General features: G+C 41.5%; 1 protein-coding gene across 3 annotated transcripts in view; it reads right to left on the bottom strand.

Moving 5' to 3' along the window:
* Window positions 1-10,930: 10,930 nt before the first annotated feature.
* Window positions 10,931-20,920, bottom strand: part of pitx2 (paired-like homeodomain 2) — a 57,488-nt gene continuing 47,498 nt past the window's right edge. The window contains exons 1-4 of one of the 3 annotated variants that reach the window (XM_008279476.1): window positions 20,888-20,914; window positions 18,248-18,317; window positions 13,527-13,726; window positions 10,931-12,686 (exon numbers count right to left, since the gene is read on the bottom strand). In XM_008279476.1, the coding sequence (XP_008277698.1) occupies window positions 12,129-12,686; window positions 13,527-13,726; window positions 18,248-18,293 (804 nt within the window). In that variant the 5' untranslated portion in view covers window positions 18,294-18,317; window positions 20,888-20,914 and the 3' untranslated portion in view covers window positions 10,931-12,128. Of the gene's footprint in view, window positions 12,687-13,526; window positions 13,727-14,231; window positions 14,829-18,247; window positions 18,318-20,887; window positions 20,915-20,920 lie in introns of those variants that run through there. The other 2 variants (XM_008279477.1, XM_008279475.1) reach the window with 2 other exon arrangements.

Below are 20,920 nucleotides of genomic sequence, written 5' to 3'. Positions count from 1 at the left end.
GACTTTCAGCCCAGCAGATCTGCTTTGCACTCCAAATACCAGATCTCAAACAAATTGGATTCATAATGTATGGCTTACATTACACGCTGTTTATATCATATCTGAGGCTGTAGAGGAACCCTTGCAGTAAATCTATTCTGTAATATCTCCCAGTCCTCTGTGTGACATTGCCAATAAGATGGAGAATTGGTGATATGATGTATGAGTGGCCAAGGTGAATGTATTGTTTTAACCGAAAGGGCAGCAGCTGCAGTCACAGAGTTGTGGCGTGGAAAGTGGAAATGTGACCTATTGGTTTAGAGCAGATAAAAACACATCCCCCCTGACCTTTCCACTTCATTACCTGCCGTGATGCCTCCTAAATTGAGGAGAATGCAGTGCTGCCGTCGTGTCAGAGGCAAGGAGGCTCCTGCCCTGTTCTTATATCTTCTCTTTTTTTTTTTTTTTTCTTGATATGAAAGTCGGACTTTGATGCTTCTTGTTTTAACTACCACAATGTAAAAAAAACAACAACATAAAAACAGTACTGGCAGGAAACAATAATGGTCCAACCACGAATCCCACTGGTTACTTTAAATTTAATTTAAATACGTATACTGATATAACTATAAATTCTGAAGTTTGGATGAAATATTTCAGGAATCTTGTGCTACAGAAGAATAGAAAACCATTATCTGTCCAAAATGCTATTATTTCTATGTGTGTTGCAACAGTGTGGTGTTATTTAGTGAATAATCTGCTGCACTACCTACTGTCATTAAGTACCAATGACAGTTTTTCAAAACTGAACCAGCTTTAAATGATGAAAAAGATCCTTTATTAGGAAGATGAGTGAGTGTTTTAATTGATTAGATTATCTCTGGCGACCTCTGCTGGTTCATGTGGATGACAAGACAAAAACATTCAGAGAAATGAAACAAACATTAATGGAAAACCACAAATCCATACTTTATTAAACACACTGGGGAGTTTTCTCACTATTCTCTGGAGAAAGAGCAGCGTAATACAGTGATGAGTGTATGTCTGAGGCTATGATATTCTAAAATGAAACAGAATCAACTGTCTACATTATGTAAGCAAGTCAAAGCATTTTCTAGTAAATCATCAAAAACAACATGCAAAGTTTCAGAACATATAACAAAAGTGTTGTAGCGTACATTAACATGGTTTCCTTGCACAAGTCAAAATCTGTGATTCCATATTTAACACATGATAAAATACAGAAATGGCAATATCTCTAAAAAACAATGACTTTAATCCAGAGCTTTGGGACTCTTTAAGATAAAAATAACATGAATAACAGAGCAGAAGGGCAGCAGCAGCTTTACAGACTGTTTTCTTTTTCACACTTTCTTGTATTCTTTTCCGCTGATTTAACTTTAATAATTAAAACAAAAAATGTTAGAAGGAAGGATCACTCCTCAGTTGAGCTGCTTACTACCTGTTTATACACAGTCTCACATGTTGTTTTAGGGAGAACCAAGCCAAATAAGTTTGCTGCTAACCACTGACTGAAATCCCCACCTGATTTTTTTTTAAAAGAAACATCATTTTGTCGAGAAGCTGCACACATTATTGCATTATGCAGAACCAAACAAACGGCATTAGACCTCGCAGCGGTATAACACGTTGTATGTCGTACAGTATATGGCATCAACAACAACAAATAAGAGCAGCCCATGCCTTTAACCTAGTACAAAGGATAAATGTGAGCCAGCACAACATCTCCTGCAGAGAACTATAAACCTTTAGCTATAGTCTACAACATGTGGCTGCTACAACCATTCAGCTCCAAGCCAATCCTGGTCCTAGATGTGTGTGTGATTGTGTGTGTGTGTGTGTGTGGCTTCCGTTTCAGTAATGACAGTATGGTGACGCCTTCCAGCAGGGATTACCACACCGTGTGCTCTGGCTCACCCACCGTGCGTGGTAATGAAGGAGAGCTGCGGAGAGTCGAGGCGCAGGTCGCTTTCCACCAGAGTTTACACGGCAGACGATGATTCTGAACGTGACTGTATTACCAGAGATTAAAACTGTCTGAGAGACACACACACACACATAAAGAGAGAAGGAAAGGAGGAGGAGGAGGCTTGCTTGACTCGGTGCACTTGCTCCTTTAGCCTGCTTGTGTGATTTAACAGCAGATCACTGGCTAACAGTCCAGGAAATCAAAGGAAAGCTACGACAAAATATCCTGCTTTGGAGTGTCACTTCTGTGCAGTGTTTGGAGGGTTTGCAGGTGGAATGCAAACCTGCAACCAAAGCTGGCAGTGAAGCTGTTTGACTGGCAAACATCTGCACCAAAAATTCAAAATCTTAATCATCAGAAACGTAACATCTGGCTTCTTGGTAGGCAAAACACAGGACCTCAAAAATGTAATTTCAGTTATTAGCCAGATGTTAATACCATCGTTCTTGAGCAGATATTTAGCAAATGCATCAACAGTACAGTTTGAGCATGACTCGTGTAGATGAATAAGAGCTTGCAGGATGTTACTTTCACTGCACATGCTTAAAATGTGCACACGTGCATTGATGCTCAGATAGAAGTTTGATGTTTCGTCTAGTAGCAGAATACCTGGCACTTGGCAGAGAAATCGGTCCGGTGTGGCTTCATCTTGAAGGAGTAATCTGCAAGGTTATTGTTTTTCATGTTGGAGACGTCTTTGATGCAAACCGATTATTACTGCTGTGGTTCTGAACTTAATTTAACCAGAGATCAGACAGCAAGCAAACAATGAGTCAACAGTGAGCTGCTTCGGCTTTTCTGTTGCTGCAGTTTGAGTTGCCGTAGGTGTCGTTCTGTTCTGCTTCAGATTGTTTATTGCGTTTCTTATTGAGACCCAGACACGAAGAGTTTAGAACAGTTTACCAGCTGGCTATAGGCTGAGTCATTACTGTGCGACAACACAGAATGGTTTTGGGTTGTGTGTGAAAATGTTACCTTAGCTTTAACTGTTAAAGGCAGACCGAGATTCCAGCAGCTCTGCTCCCCTTCGGGTCTCTGCGGATGTTCAGATCCTGTGGAGATCAGGCAGAGAGAGCAGATCTTAGAAAGATCAATACTCCTCGGTGGATTTCCTATATCAACCACACTGAAATCCTACCATCTGTGACATATAGGTTGAGTGTATAAGTCACTGCTGGGTGCGATCCAATCCAATAAGTCGCTCTCCATACCGTCTGTTCTTGTTGGGTTGGAAATGCTGTAGGCGGCTAGAGGTGGATAAGCGGAGACACCAGGTAGCTACGCCAGGTGGAGCATTCTTTTTTTTCTCCCCCCACGTGGACTCTCTATTTCGCTTCGATCAGTCAATTCTGGAAGTGATCTGTTATCCTTTTTGACAAATATACCAACACGCACTGCACGAGGTGAAGCAGGGAGGAGCAATCCTCCATTAGAGCTTGGACTCTGTATATGTGAGGGTGGTGAGTGGCTATATGAGGGTTACATGGTGTGGTTCTATAAATCAGCCAGGGGGAGCCTCCCTGCTGGGCAGCAGGAATGTGGTGAAGGCAGGTTATTATGTAGATTGTAAAGTGGCTAAGTGGCTGCAGATGTCACTGTCATGTCTGCACAGTAAAGATGAAGGTGCAACCGTTAGCTTAGCATAAATACTGTAAACCGGGGCAACAGGCTAAACTGGATCCGGTTTACAATTCATATCTTATTTGATATCAACTGTGTCATCATCGTGGGATCGTCCAGGAAGTTTCTGCACCTGTGCAAAGATGTCTACGTATTTACTTTGTAAAGGTAGAATCTGCAGTCCAGTATTTATGCAGTGGGAGCGAGAGGGATACGGGCTCATCAGCGAAATATCAACTTCAATCTTTCTGCAGAATTTTTGTCAATTTGTTAAAAAAAACAAAAAAACAAGAGTGTAGCATTTAGGCTGATACAGTGAGTAACTAAAGTGATGGAATTCGACACACGATGTGCATTTCATGTTTTGTATAAATCATAGGAGCATGTACACGATGGAAAAAAGTTAAAATGCTGAAATGTAATCTTTATAGTAATGCGCATATATTGCAATAACACAACATCAACTGTGTCCAATAACAGAGAAATCAAAAAAGTAAAGCACAACCGCACACTGAAGGGGTTAAATCGGTGATAACACGGCAGAGAAATGAAGAAAGTGATCAATATTTCTGTTATTAGCTCAAACAATGGGGGAGCAGGCATTTCAGTTTTCATTTCAGTTTTATGTGGTTTACATCTGTCCGCACATAGTAGATGCTTGTTTCAAACAGCTGCTCAAGAATAAACCTGACCTGCACTGTTGACCAGTGTTTTGTGTAGATATGGGAAAGTGAGTGCCAGAAAAAGGAAAGGAAAAAAAAAAAGAAGCTTATATGTTTGCACCAGGGAAAACTGAAACATGCAACATCTGGCTTTAATAAAAGAGTAAGCCAAAGACATATTTTTACGAGGAGTAAACGTTTTACACTTCAGCCAACACCAGAGAGACTCGCACTGGCTTCTATGAGTGAGCCTCTGTGCCTCGCTGTCAATTGATGCACTGGTTGCTGTGAGTTATGGGCTGGTCTCTCTCTAACCACAAGCTGCTGCTGGCAGAGTGGCCTCCGACAGCAACAGGGCCTGGAAGTAGTGGACAAAAAGACGTGTTGATCTCAGGCCATGTGCCATATAATAAAAACACAGCGAATTACATCATTTGCAAAAGTGATAAATTGAGTGTTTCGGGGTGATTTAAAAACAAAGGCAGACGTTTGTTTATTAGTGGGCATGGCTTGATTTTTCTTTCTCCTTAGATGCGACCCTGCGTGGAGCCTGTTCGGCTGCTGGATCACTGAGACTTTAATGAAACGCAAAGACGGCGGATTGACAATTATTGTTTGATTTATTTGCAAAGTAGGGTGCAATTTTAAAAAGAAAGACTCTTTAAAAGAAGCTCAAAGATGATCTTTCTTCACAGTTCTGCCATGACAGTAAATTTGATTTTAATATTTCTGAAGCTTGTAAAAAAAAAGACAGAATCGGGGTAATGTTTGTTTCCGTAGCTCGTGATTAAAATAGGAAAGGATGGCGACATATTAGGAAGTTTTAGATTTTTTTTTAATGCTTTTGATTTTTGTTTATGCCTTCAAGTAACAGGTGGTACAGTAGTAGATAACTGTTATAGCTTATAGTTTCATTTTTGTATTTTGCAAATGTAATAAGACAAGATCCTGCATAAACTGTGGCTCATGTACTTTTACATTTTTTTTAAAAAATGTCGAAACTCTGCACTACAAGACACAAGCAAGTAGCTTTTCAGCACAAGCGAGGCTATTTGAATTTGTGTGCCGCTCTAATGCCGTGTCGTGATGACAAATTAAAACAGAATTTGAATTATTAATAGTTATTTTAAGACTTATAGATGTGTTTGGGTTCATCAAACATGAAAATCAAGGCCTCCATGGTCAGAAGTGCTTCCTTGAGTGGAGGTAAGATGCAGCCAGACTGTCAGGACAGTGTAAATGCTAAAGAAGTTTACTTTCAGCATGTTTTGAAAGCTTAAAACACATTTTAGATGTATGGCAAGAACTTTACCATAGATTTAAAAGACAAGTTACCAGATCGTAAGTCTCATCATTCCATATTTCTTGTTGAAGCGTAACATCAGAGACACAGTTTTACAGTGTATAACCTCGATCATGTGGGTGTCCATATTCCTTCCTCGTTGCCTCCATAACTGCACCACATGAAAGCCCAGAGGTTTTATTTAGGAAACTGCCCGACCTCCAGCTTTGAACTGAACGTGGCATGAGGTGAATAAATGATGATATGAAGCTTGTGCCTAAGTGGACCTCTCCATAACATTGTGCATTTTATGCCCACAGATGCCATGTTTGTACAGCTGGAAAGTCAAATCTACCTGTGGAGTGTGACATTAACTCTGCAGGCAATCTGGCTTTTTGTGTCCGCTGGCACAGGACTGACAAAAAAAACAACAAAAAACGTACACTTTAGATTGTTGTGCGGATAGATTTGCACATTATTTGTATGTTTTGCATGATTTAACGTGGCTGACTGAAGAAACGTTCCACCTATTTAATCAAACCTCGATGAGCGCTTTTGGATTATTTCCATAAAGAAAGGTTTTCGTGCATGCGGTTTGGAAACATTTCCATAGTTTGCTACTGTAATGTCAAAACTGGCTGTTATCCAGTCCTTGCTTTCTTTCTTTTTTTTTATTTTCCAGATAAGACCGTATGGGCAGCCAGGTTTTCAATCAGGCCACTAAACTCACGTGAACTGTAGAGGGAATGAAAGTAGACGCTGCATGCTTTCCAAAAAAATTTCCACAGCATTTTTGTGAAGATTGTGCGACGCAAAAAGAAAAAAAAAAAAAACACTAAAGCAAACAAAAGTGCTCAGGTGTAATTTTCTATCTGAAGTTGGAGCCTGGGAAACTGTTCTGCCAGGCTGCTCCTCAGACACAGACTCCGGGTGGCTGACAGCGGTGAACAGAGGTAAACGTCAATTAAGACGTTACAGTAGATGACAGGCCTAAAGAAAACAGTGCTGAGAGATGCCATCTGGGGCAGACTGTGTAAACTGAAGGTGTCTGAACACGATGCTTCAGATAAGGCTAAAATGTTAGCAGCTTTAGACTTGTCAGATTAACATGAAGAGGCATGAGGAAGACTTGAGCTGGCTGCTGGTGTGCCTGCAGCCTGCCTGTTTATGAGTTGTATTTTCTACACATCTGATAGTTGCATCTTGTTTTCACAGAAATATAGTGACTTTTTTTTTTAAAATACTTTCAAAAATCTGACATGATTTCACATGGCCAACATGTAACCCAATGCAGGCTTAATGTTGTTTCGAGCAGTTCGACTATAGTTAGCTTTAATGCAGTTATATGAAGAGGAGCTGCAGCAGGCATGCTCTTTGTCTGACGCACACAAACACATCAAGAGCAGCAGAATTACGATGAAGAGTGAAATGTTTTGGACTTCTTATTTATTTCTTCTGCCCGGTGAGAGAGCGAGATGCCTCAGAGACACCTATGATGGCTGATGGAGGCTTCAGTGCTTCCCTCCAATGATGCCCATTGAGCTTGCTGAGTTTAACATTACACATAAAGTGCCGCTTCTCATACTGCACATGGCAAAATATACACAAAGACTACAGGTAACCTGCATTTTTAAAGATTTTTTCAACCAATACAGGGCATTTCGTCTATCAGATTCATTCAGGATTTTCTTCTGATGGATTATTGTTTCCCTCCACTATTTCAAGGTCCATGAGAGCTGTGCTACTGATCTTTTCAGCATGCTTAATGTGTAGAAATTGATTTGTAGAGAAAACATCTCAGATGTGTGTTTTGTTTTCATCCCTCTTTAATAGAACTTCAGAGAGCAGGAAGTGTGTGCGTCATGAAATTCGCCCTGGTTATCTGCTTTCACACGCTCTGGCCAGCCGCCTGCCCTCAAACTGCACCAAGGCCCCCGCTGTGAGAGGGGCTGATGCACAACTTGTAATGCACAACTTCTACACGCATGCATGTAGGTCTGCACACAAGATGCACATATAAACGCCCAACAAACCTGCAGCAGACACCGGCACTGAGCACGTGCAAACTCCTTTGTGCGCCTACTGTCAAGCACGCAGACATAAATGAGATGAAAGCCCGGGGCTAAACACACACTTCTTTCATTTTGTTGTTGTGTAAACAAACGTGAATGCTGAAGTGAATCAAAAGCAAAATGCTATAATTTCTTTTGCACAATTTTGCTCAGAAAACGCCGCCTCAGTCGGGTGGATTTCCAGCTGCTGCGTGGTTTTGTTTTTTGTTCCTTTAGAATTGAGATGAGATGGAGGGCAGTGCATCTTGTTGTGGGGAACTTCTCCTCAGGCCTTAGGTGAGGGTGAGAATGTGTGAGGTCACACCATGTGACCTCTAGCTGAAGCCGCTGGGCCACCATTGGTTTAGAGCCAGAACCCTCAACCCCCCACCTCGGTCACAGCAGCCCTCTCTGCTGCCTGACTGCTGGACTTATGGGCAAAGCGCCGAAACTAGTTGTGTGTTGGTTACTGTCTGTGTCTTGTGCAGCCACCATCCTGCAGGTCTCCTGAGGCACCCACAAATGCAGTTCAAACTGCACATGCGTGTGTAACTGTGGATACAAGTAAAGGTTTTGCTTGTTCTTTTTTGTGTTTGTGCGCTTTGCTCGTGAGATATAAACGTGCAGATTTTGGAGAACTAATCTTGTCTCTGGAAAAACAAAGACCATCTATCTTACCTAACTTATGGACAAATGTGGCTTTAGCAGCCTGAGTCCTGCTGTCCGTTTAGAGTCCTGCTGTGATTTAATTTGGCTCTGTTGCCTCATTTCCTACTTGAAAAAAATAAACTATTGATCAGAAGCGCCCTGCCTGCTTTGAAACATCCGGAATCTGTGTTCATTATCTGAACCCATACCCCATACCTCCTCCCATGATTCCTGCTGCATCTTATTATTAAAAAAAAGAACTGAGTGCAACTGCACACATTCAGTGTTTTTTAAAAAAAGAGATGCTTGATTTATATAATTACATGCATTCAAAAAAACAAAAAACATGCATTGCTTATCTCTGAAATTGACACCACTTCTAAAATCTATATTCATTGCAGCCATATGTTAATTCCATGCAAGAATTAAGTGTGAAATTGCCCTGAACTAGTTTCCTAAAATTAAAATTAACCCATAAATATTCGCAGTTGAAACGTACATATGTCAGGCAAAAAAACAACTTTTAGAATATTCAACAACACACAACAGTTGAGTCGCAGCCTCCTCAGCGTGTAATCACCAAACATGCTCCCTGCTTATATTACATGCAGCATTATTACCAAACCATGTCATGTCTCCTCCAAACCCGCCGCTGCATGAATATTGGAAGCCTGTTAATTATTTAAATTGGAAGTGTAACGATACATGTTTGAATATTTGCACTTCCTCGCTGTTTCTCTCCCTTTTTTTTTTTTTTTTAAGTTGGAATTCCCAGCGGAATGGAGGTGAAAGCTGTCGACGCGCCGTGTCTCATCACATTGGATGTTTTTAATCAGCTGGCGGAACAAATCTCACATCAACATGTACTAGTGTGTTTTAGGCAGGAGGAAGCAGGAATTTGCTTTTGAACAGAGACGGAGAATCACATCTTTGTCGAAACATGAACTACATGCTAATAAACTTTATTATGTATATTTCTCAGGCGTTGCTTTTTCCCGTTACGCGTGGAGCGCACGCCGTTTTTCCACTTTTTAAAAAAAGAGTTTGGTTTGACGCATTAAATGACTTTGCAGTGTCTGAATTTAGAATATTAATTTAAGATAAAAAACGTGAGGAGAATATAAGCAGCCACGGTGCTAACAAAAGCCTGTTCGGGAAGATTTCTCTCCCCCCAAAAAACAACTAGCAATTAAACGCAACTGTGCATGCAGCCACAGCTTAAAGACACATATGTTGTCTTTCATTAAACTTTAATAAGCTCTTACCTTAGAAGAATGAAAGAAGGAGGGGGAGAGGGAAGAGGTCTGCAGTCCTTGGCGCCGTGTCAGCCAAATGAACAAATTCCCAGTGAAGCCTCCTCTCCTCAGGTCACCCACTGTTCACATGGCGATTGTGCGGACGTGTATTGAGGCTGCAGACTTGTGTATTCGCTTAGGCTTATCCCCTGTCAGCTGATTATTGCCCCGCGTTACCAACTCCATCAAAAGGTGACACTTGTGCTCCACAAGAGCCCACAGCTTTTTTTTTTTTTTTTTTTTAAGACCAAAAAATCTAATTGTGGAGGACTGAGGCCGCTGGATGTGCGCGCTGGACGTGAAGACAGAAGAATGCTCCTCTTTTGTTTGTTATTTGGCACTTTTGTAAAAACAACATTTGGAGCAACTGGGATTTATTTCTCCTCATAATAGTCCCCCTTGAGGGTTGACCTGTAAGCCCCCATCCAGCATGACATCAGATCCTAAATCAGCTCATTTGCTTTATTCTTTTAACAGAATATTCTAGTTGGTTTTGATGGATTCATACAACCCCACAGATGTGTTCAAAACGGGATACAAGCACAGATAACTTCTTTGGAGACCATGTCTGCGCCCAGCTCAGCCTCCCCAGACTCTGGAGCATGTCTCCGGCTCTTTCTGCGGGGGACGTGTCGCGGTGTTTTTCCTTCCCCCGGTGCCTGCACTCTGCCTGCAGCCACGGAGCTGCACTCGTCCCCTCCGCCGCCTCCTCCGCTCGGCATCGGCCCCACATACCTCTGGATCTCCGTGCGCGCTTGTTTGCTTAAGCTCGCGAATCATAGTTTGTTTTTGCTTCGTCGCGTTTGCACTGCGAAGCATGACTTCAGATGTGCAGTGTTGCAAAGGAAAACAGTGGAAAGGCAAACAGATGCACGAAGGAGTCAGGTATAGGCAGCATAATTTAGATTTCTGGGGAGGAGGGAAAAAAATGCGTAAATACGCACAAACAAAAAATAAATAAATAAAGACTGTTAATTAAAAACTCACAGTTGCACTTTATAGCTCGTGGTGGTAAATTCTCACACAGCTCTTGTCAAATTAAAAAAGAGAATATTTCAAGTTGTCTGGGAATCCAGTGCAGAGGACTCTTCTGAGATCAGAGGAGAGAAAACAAACCCCTAATGGACTGTTGTCATTGTTGTGTGGTCCAACTCCTTTTTGTTGATTCCCGTGTTATTTCAAGCACCAGTGACCAGCCGAGGCCCTTTGGCTGAGCAGGCAGACATGTATTCAGCAGTTAATCTGACGGAGCATCTCGGTGCTATGTGTATTGGAGCGGCCCATTGTTTTCCTCTATAGATTAGACGCACAAGTAGCTCACATAATCGAGCGGCTATAGACAGACTGTCATTGCTTTACACTCCACTAACAGACTACCAGCACAAAGATTCAATAAAGCAGAATGTTTTTGAACAATATATTTACTTCCATTAAATAAAACACAATAGTTTTTTTTTTTGGATGTTGGAAAAAAAAAAAAAACATAATTCCGTACCAAATAGTATACACAGAGCAAAAGAAGAAACCAAATAATTTTGTCGCAGGAACATTTTTGATGCGTCTTTTTTTTTTTTTTTTTTTTTTTGAATCCAGAATTGCTATTCTAAATCGATATTCACACAGACATTAATAATAAATTTATAATATGTTAGAAACACACAACTGGTGCGTTTGAGTATGTACATTCCCTTTTGTTTGCAAGCAAAACATGATTCCTTTTTTAGGGTTTTTTTTTTCTTTTTTTTTTCCACATGCGTTGATAAGTTGAACCTGGAGAGGACTGGAGGGTTATAGCGCATTCGCCTCGACAAACAGGAGATGATAATTCAAATATATATACAACCTTTTTTTTTCAGTCAACAATTAACGTCCAAAATCCACCAGAAAACCCTCAAGACGAGCGATGAAAAATGAGACAGGCCTCTTTTGTTGTTGTTGTTGTTGTTGTTGTTGTTGCTTAAGCGCAGAGTGAAGCAGGCCTGGACTCATCAAAAGAAAAAAAAGGGGGGAAGAAACCTAAAAACTCCCGTTTCAGTTTGACTCCGACCCGGAGTTGAACTTGTTTCAGTGGTTCAGTCTTCTAGTGCCCTTTTTTTTTTTTTTTTTTTTGAAAAATGAAAAACAAAAAGTAGTTGTAGTAGTCTCTTGTTCCTGTGGCCGGCTGTTTGTGATTTACCCACACACACACTGCAAAAAATGACCACCATAACAAGCCATTTGGTTTTGTAATCACCCTCAAAATCACATTCCTCCCCTAACAAATAAATGGAAATGAATGGATGCGATGGGAAAATCTCCCGTTTTATTAATATATTTAGATTTTTTTGTTTGTATATTTTTATGGTGCAAGTGGCAGTGGCTTGAGGGAAAAGTTGGAAAAGTGATAATCACATCCCAACTAGTATCAAGAAATTGCCAGTTGACCAAACAAAAAAAAAGAAAAAGAAAAATAATAAAAAATAATCCTGAACCAAAGGTTTTAAATAATCTCACAGCTGGATTTCCTTAATCCCCCTTCAGAGAGAGAAGTTTAATTTCAAGCGTCACTACTAGCCTCTAATATCTCGCTAAGATGGTTATTTTTTGCAGTGCAGGTAGGTATTAGACTGGTCTGTCCACGGCGTATTGGCAGGCGCTCAGATTAGTGGCCGGATTCTGCACACTGGCGTATCCAAAACTCGAGTGCTGTTTGGCTTTCAGTCTCAGGCTGGCCAGGCTGGAGTTACAAGTGTCCCTGTACACATAAGGAGGGGTCGGAGGCGCGTAGGGACACGCCGGCGTGGGCACCCCCGAGTTGAGAGACGGGTTACTGAGGTTGTTCAAGTTATTGAGGCTGTTGAGGCTGGATCCCGGCACACCGGTGACCGCCGACGGCACCATGCTGGAAGTCATGGAGGATATGGAGTTGGGCGGCGAGAACATCGTCTGCGAGGACAAGGGGTTGACATTCATGGAGTTGAAGAAGGGGAAGCTTTTGGTGGACAGAGAGGCAGACGTGAGGCCCTTGGCGGCCCAGTTGTTGTACGTGTAGCTGGGGTACATGTCGTCGTAGGGCTGCATGAGTCCATTGAACTGCGGGCCGAAGCCGTTTTTGCACAGCTCGGCTTGCTGGTTTCTTTCCCGTTTCCTCCACTTGGCTCGCCGGTTCTTGAACCATACCTGCAGCAAGACGACAGGAGAGGATTAGAGATTAGCATCCGTGTTTATTTCTATGTCTGCGTTGATTTTATAATTTCATGTTTAATTGGTGGAACTGGTTCTAAATGTAATGTTAAAAGAGCTCCAATAATTTCAGCAAAATTCATATTTAATCCACTTTTTTTTCTTCTCCGTGCAAACAGCTCCTCTTTGATTGCGCCCTTATCTGAGCAGAATACACACCGTGGTCTCAGTGGACCATCTTGATGTGGAGAGGATGTGTATTCCTCTGCATGCTTCCACAAACACGCTGACCTTAATCACACAACGCCGGGGCGACAATCGCAAAATACAAGCTTTGCACCTCTTTCACACGAACAGGAGAACACGACTGGTATCTGTCACCGACTAATGTCAGTAACCCCAACTGTTAGCCACATTATTAGTGTTTAATTACACCTAACAGGCAAATAGAAAATAATAGATTTTTGTCCTAGTTTGTATAAAATTGCAAAAACGTTATAAAATGTCGAGAACTTCAACTTGTGCGTAAAATAATTATTTTACATTGTGCGCAAGGGATTGTAATTATATTTAGGCTAATAGATAAACATATAGGCCTGCAGTCTAATTAAGTTGAGCTTTCACCAGGAGTATATTTAAACAAGACTGAGATTATTTGTTTTCAGTTAAATACTGTGTCCTACATTAATTTTAAGGAAATTTCCACCCGTGCGTAAAGTTTGCCGTACGCGCATACAAACGGGACGAGATATTTCCAGGATAACTGGACAACTGGCACAAATTACCCCAAATTTATACACATGAATTGTTTTTGTTTACACCCAAGAGAATACTCACCCTGACTCGGGCCTCTGTGAGGTTGGTCCACACGGCTATCTCCTCCCTTGTGCTCATGTCCGGATAACGATTCCTCTGGAAAGTGGCCTCCAGTTCCTGCAGCTGCTGGCTGGTGAAGTGAGTCCTCTGCCGCCGCTGCCGCTTCTTTTTGGAAGGGTCATCTGAGGAGTCGTCGTTTTTATTTTGTATCTTCTCTTTTTCTGTGGAGAGGAAACGAGGGGCTTTAACAGTGTGAGGCGGATTAAGGCCTGTGCAATGTGAAAAGAAATCCCCCATCCATGACCGTAGTGGGGGATGTATTAACTAAAAATGCTGTGATTGATTTAAAAAAAATAAAAAAAACACACACAAAAAAAAACAAAACAAACAAACAAAACCCCAGTGGCAGTTTTGCATTTTTCTTGATTTGATGAAAATGTAGTTCGCCTTTTCAATTAATCCGAATGCTGAGAACATGAGTGAAGGTCTGACTAATTTTAGTTGACACAAGACAAGCTGTGTCATTTACATAACAGAAACTTTTCACTACAACACCACACACAGGCCAAACTAATTATCTGCCAGTAAAATGACAGCTGTAATCGCTTATTTGCATGCGCGTAAAACTCCCTTTACGTTGATGGATGAGAGCCATCTATTGTTTGATATCGAGATGACATCCGCGGTGCCTTGCAGGAGAACATCTGTACCCCCGGCGGTTCTTACCGACAGACTCCGGACTTGATGTGTCCGACACAGTGTGCACCTCTAGCCGGTGTTTAGAGTCCACAGACCGCTGCAGCGGCTGTAAACCGGAGGCCATCGCCAGAGCCGTGTGGTGCGAGGAGGCAAGTTTATTCCCTGTTAGGTGGTGATGATCTATGTTTAATGGATCCCTCATAGAGTTCATCGGTAAAAGATCGAACAATCTTTAACAGCCTACAGGAAGGATGAACGGAAAGTCCGACTGCCGAATGTGCTCAGCGCTCCAAAAAGACGCACGGCGGCGCGGTTCCTCTTGCGGTTGAGAAAAAGCCCTCTTTCTGTTTAAACTGGAAAATGCTTTAAAATAGGCCATTGAGTTTTGCCATAGCATCGGTGGAAAACAGCGGCTACCTCGGCTGACTATCAGAGTGACAAGGACAGGTAGGTGATATTAGATCCAGAGGCATACACACACTACACCGCTCACTGTTCATTTCAGCTGTTGCCTGTGCACTGCATATCCAACTGCGCCTCTCTCCAGACCTCCACGTCACCATGTTGCGCCCGCCCATATTCTCTCTGACAGGCACATCCATGTGGATATGACGGTGTGCCCAACCAACCGGAGCTTGCAGAAACGAGATATGTCTGCCAGTGTGTTTATGCCGGGGCTGGCGCTTATTTTTCCTCTTCCAAATAAAAGCATGTAAAGAGAGATGGGACGCACGGTGTACCCGCGGCGCTCAGAGGTGCCGTTGCGCAGCAGCCCAAGACCAAATAAAAATGAAAATAACACAGTTTGGCCTCATTTTATGAGATGGGTCCAGTGGCCCAGTAAAACGATGCAGTTCTATTGATACCCAAGTTGAGCTTGCGTGCTCGCAAGCTCTGTCGCTGCAGTTTACTCTGGGACTCAGTGTGGATAAAGCGAGCCACCGAGCGGATTGCATTGAAAGCACAAAGAAAATAGATGCACACACGAATATCAAACACAGCCACCGCAAAGATCCTTGCGAAAAGACAAACAAATGTAACTTCAGAAGGAGGGCCGTGCCAGCCTGCTCCAAAACTGTCTGTGCGCACTTGTCAAGTGACACTAACTGCCAGACACGCACACTATGTTAAAAAGAGCACATGTGCCGCCCGTGCAGTGCATGCAGCAGGCTCGGTGGTGGTGCTGAGTTCTGAGAGTCATGTGTTCATTCAGAGGCAGTGAAGGTAATAGAAGTAAAAGCAATCTCCAACTTAAGCATTCTGCAAATCCAACTTGATACTTATGGACATGTCTATTGTTCCAAAACGTCACCAAACTGACCTAAAGTGATCTTCTATCCTCTCCACCCGTGTATTCAGGACACAGGGGGAAAAAAAGCAGTGATAGTAGTTGTCAAATGAGGCGATCCTCTTGACCTCCCCAGAGTTAACATCCAAATATCCATTACATCAACCTCACAGGAGCCACACAGTTAAAGCACACAGACGCACTTTGTTGACGAGGGATTATTTTATCTGCGTGTTTAACTGGATCTCTTCTCACTTTGTGTTTGGACCCCACTGTCGTTTTCAGCGAACACTCCTGTTCCATTTTTTTTTTTTAAAGAATCTGATAAGACTCTCATTTGCGTAAGAATTTACGAAGGAGGACTTTTAATGAGCTGATATGCCATTAAAAAAAAACCTAATTCCCAAAAGAGTGTGACGCACTGAGGCAAAGTAAACACGTCTAATCAAACAAATGCGACTTTAATTGTCAAGGTGGGAGTCGGAGGGTGGAGGAATGTCAGGTGATGGAGGTGATCAGGAGGAGGACAGCTCAGTGCGAGTCTTGGCAGCGTAAGTGCAAACGTGTTTTTAAATATAGAGACGTTCAGGTCACTTTTATCATCATCATCATCATCATCACCCTCATCATCATCATCATCATCACGAGCACACTTCCAACCTCCACGTGGCCAGGCGGACGCCCATTCAGCCGGCACGTTTGGACTTGGCGCTGTTAAGAAGTTACTGGGCTAATCCCGTGAAAGCCCCAGATATATAAATACCAGCACACCATAGACTGTATGAGACACACACACACACACACACACACACACACACACACACACGCTGCTTCTTTCATAATTTAATCATCATCCAGTAGAAGTGGATTTATTAACCTTCATTTCCTATTATTGATGTAAATAATGCGATAATAAATAAGTCACCTTCAGAAACTTTCACTGGGAGCCAGTGGACAATCAATAGGCCTGATTCTACTTCTAATAATAATACAACAATGGTAATAATATCACGGGTTACATCTGATTCCGTCACTGGGCTTCTGTTTTATTTAAAAATAGCTGTAATAAAATAATATTTCGTGTCTTATTTTCTGCCAAACAGCGAACAGTCAGTTGCTCCTTTTTTTCTTCTTCTTCTTCCTTCCAGGCCTGTTGTAATACTAAACTTGAAGTGGATTATCGGTTTCCTCTTCATTTCTACCTTCTGAATGCTTTATCTCTCTTCTGCGGATTACTGCGTGCAATAGGCCTCCGCCATAGAGGGCCATTAATTAGCAATTCAGTCAATATAGGGGGAGACGACAAGGCTTTTTACATAGGATTAAGGAGACATCAGATTCCTCCATTAGTATATTCCTCCTCACGAATGGGCTTTCATTATACATTTAGTTTTCCCCGGAGTCAATCCAACAAGCGCTGCATATATTACCGCTGCTGTGTCTGTATCTGCACGCATCACTCTTGTTTTTTTTTTTTTCTTCTTCTTCTTTTTTTATTTGAGTTATTATTCCTAATCAATGCTCGTTCATTCACAGTGCGCAGCTATGACAGCCAGCACTGTCTCACACGGCCGCGTCAATGCGCGCTAAATGGAACACAATGAGAGTTATCGGTTATTCGTTTAAGACCCTAACAGGACCCGGTGTCGTTTCCACATCACAGAATAATTAATAAATCCCAGGCTTTGTCGTGCACGATCGCAGCTTTGGTTTAGGCTGTTTTAAGGGCCGTTGTTGTGGAGATTTATGAGAATATCCGTGAACATGTTTAACAAGTATTGGTGATAAATGCGCTGGTTTGGGGACAACTGTCCTTCTGCGTCAGAGTCCGGCAAATGTACAACTAAAGAAGTCTAAGTGGACTTTTTAAAAAAAAACTTCTCAGCCTCATCCTTAGGAAATGTTTGGACTCTGTTTTCTGCCTCTGTGCAGCATTGAAGCTGTGCTCATCCAGACTCCACCACCAGGTGTCCCTCTAAGACAGCGAACCAACTGCGTTCACCTCCACACTGACCAGCAAACAGGCCACAATGTCGACATATTTTTTTTTGAAGAAATTGGTAAAAATGTACTAATAATTTTAAAAAAGGAAAAGAAATACACATAAAGCAGCTTTACAAAAAAACCCCAAGCTATAGATTTCAGAGTCAGAGGTGGAGTTTAATTCTAAAGAGGAAAAATGGAAAATATTCAGATAAACAGACGTGATTATTATTTTCAGGGCAAAGTTTTGTTACTTTGACTCTAATTAAAGATGCTGTAATTGTCTTAAGAAGCTGGCCACACTGTTGGACCTGCAATTGTAACAAAGTTTTTAATATGAAGATAACAAAGTCCTTAGAGTCTGTGTCACTTTAGAAGAAGATAAATTAAAAGGTGCGTTAATGAGAGTTTTATGGAGACAGAACACCAACTGGTCTTTTTTTCTTATTATTTTTGTGATCCAACGCTGGGATCATTTGGTTATTAAAATGTGAAAAACACAATCGATTTCTCTTTAAATAGACAAACAATATATAAAAAATGAAACATTCGCTGTAGCTAATTAATCCCGTTTATATCTGTAAAACATGACACGTGACAATCGGCACTGATGAGATCTCTGTTATCTGTGAATGTATTTGGAATCATTTCTGTGTAGATTTATAGGGGCAATCTAGTTAGAAGCAATTTCTATTATGTTTCTAAGACTTGAGTTTAATTATTTCTGCTGGATAAATGCTCCACATCCATGCGTCTGGATGTTGATACTCACCTATTTGCGCGCAGGTGGTGGCCAGTTTGCGACAGTGGGAGTCCATTATGGCAATTAACGGAAAGCGCCTCTGTAAAAACAGACAAAAGAGCCATTATTAGCCTTTAAGACTGGTAAATAACCTCCTGTGTGCTTCACTCTTCTACAATTCTGCCACTGCAGTCAATAATTTTTGGAGTCAACATGAGAGCAAGAAAAGACGTGCGGTGGCTCAGAGGAGCAGGCTGGGATTTCAAGAAATAAATACAATAAAAAATAAAATGCTGCTAATCTTGAGGGAGGTATTTCATATTAATGCACATTTCTAAATTTAAACGATGCAAAAAAATAGGACAAATGATGATATTTTATTGTCAAACTACAGACAGAAGTTGGGATGGAAGCAGCGGTGCGCACTGATGACACTAGTTGCAAAATAAGCCTCCTAATGAGACACTTTCTGGGTTAGAAGTTCCATTTTTTCGCAAGAAACTCGATGAAATTATTTCCAATTTCATTGCGTGTGTGTCAGGAAACAGCTGTTCACAATGAGCTCAGACAAAACAAATAAAAATAAAAAATTCCCCTTGGTTTTTGGGAAAGGTTCCCTTGTTTAAGGAAACAGGAGGAAAAAAAGAAGGAACGATCTCATCATTTTGACGCTCTTTTCACTTGATTTAAGGTAAATTATGGTTTGAAACTCCCTTTTCTGACACCTTGAGTCCTTCTATATTTTAGTGACTTATTTCCGTGCAGCCTGTAAGAGCCGTCGTGTGTTTTGCTCGGGTCGGATTTAGTGTTTTGGTGCAGCCTGCAGCAGTTGGGAGTGAAGTGATTCCGTAGTAAAATCACGGGATTAGAGTCTGATTGAGATGTCTGTCGGTGGGATATTACAAAATTCATTATCGCAGCCCTCATACTACCTCGATATGAAGTTACACAGATGGGGTTTTATTAGTCCAGGCTCACACTGTTTGCTTATGATAATTCAAGTCGGGGGAAATTTGCATGCAGTCATGCTGTTAACCATTTTCCTCAGTTCTTCTCTTCACCTGCTCTACATCATCTGCGGGATCTTTTTTTTTTTCACCCCCTCTTCTCTCTTTAATTCAAAAGATGCAGATATTGGAGGTTAAGTTTTACACGGTGTGTACCTGCACAACCTTTCTTCTCTCCCTCCCTCCTCCCCTCCTCCTCTAGATCCCCGCTGCAAAATGAAATAGTGGGGGTCAGGCTGTAAGGTGGGAGGTTATTGCATGTGGCTGCGTGTTATCTAATCAGTGAAATTTAATGAGAGGTCCCTCCAATATTTCTGCCTCCGCGGCCTCTGAACACACAGGCGGCTTTATTTCTTCATTTTTAAAATTTTATTGTGTTAAAAAAATGTGGTCACAATTCCAGCACTGACAGAATATTGTCTTGCGTTTTTATCTTAATTTTATTTTATGTTATTTATTTTTTTTATGCTGGAGACTTCAAATGAAAGCAGTGTATTTTTTTTCCCTTTACAAAAAATATATTATTATATTAAACATGTATTTAACATGAGAAAATACAGTCTGATGTGTAAATTATGGGATTAAGTCAAAGAAAAACAATCTGCAAATTACAAAATACATGTGAAAGCAAAGGTCACAGCGTGGTTTTCTTTAAATATAATACAATTATTGTGATCAATAATAATAATAGTGCATTCCTCACGTTGTGATGGTGCTTCACATTAAGCCTGACCACACACACATTTATTTCTATTCCACAATAATCGTCCCATAGGATCGTTTTAAAAATAGCTGTATCAGTATTATGCTTACTTATATTAATCTGGTTCATCCATTCATTCTCACTTCATGGACTCTCTGTGCTCTAACCACCAACAGTTGATATGAATCAGTGACTCACATGGCACCAGGCCCAGTGCAGACAGAAAGCTGGCAGTGCCTCACACTGGCTTTACTTCTGAAATTAACACAGCAGAGCATGAGACTGCAGCCTTTACCGGGAGATGAATCGACTAACCTCCATCATATGGTCCTGTATTAATTACAGGCGTGAGACCGTGAACGTCGCCTCTTTTTTCTCCCCCCTCAATTTCTTTTATTTTTTTTTTCTTCCCCCCCTCCCAATATTGGAAAAGAGCGCAGCGGAGGTTAAAAACACATCTGAGTTTGCTTTACGCACAGTTATTTGTAAGTTGATTCATTAAAAAGAGATTCCTCGTGGTTTGATTTGGGTTATTTATGAGACTTTAAACACTGTGCCTAATTCAGCTTTGCGCATTTTATTTAAAAAATGCATTTTTAGCTCAGAGAACCAAAACGGTGCCAAAATGCGCAAACATCCATTTTTCTTTCTGACACTGTAAACGGTAAAATACTTTTCTTCCCCAAAAAGCACCAACTGCAAGACAGTGCAGTCTGCTTTTTTTTTTTTTATTCCCCACACTCCATCACCGCTAACGATACATCATTATCATCCGCCGACCTGTAAGGCGAACCCTGCCCTCACATCACTTCATGCTCCTTTATGTTACAGCCACGGCTTTGAAATTCACATCAGAAACGCGCAGAGCAGGCAAAAAACACGAGGTGGAACAAATTCCTTCACTTGCATTAACTCACATCTCAGTTTTTTTTAGTGCCTGTACTCCTCGACTACACTTACCAGTCGTAGACACCGGTGAGGACTGATTTTTTT

The sequence above is a fragment of the Stegastes partitus genome, unplaced genomic scaffold, assembly GCF_000690725.1.
Source record: "Stegastes partitus isolate 25-593 unplaced genomic scaffold, Stegastes_partitus-1.0.2 Scaffold160, whole genome shotgun sequence".
Lineage (NCBI taxonomy): Eukaryota > Metazoa > Chordata > Actinopteri > Pomacentridae > Stegastes > Stegastes partitus.
This window is presented reverse-complemented; position numbering and strand designations above follow the sequence as displayed.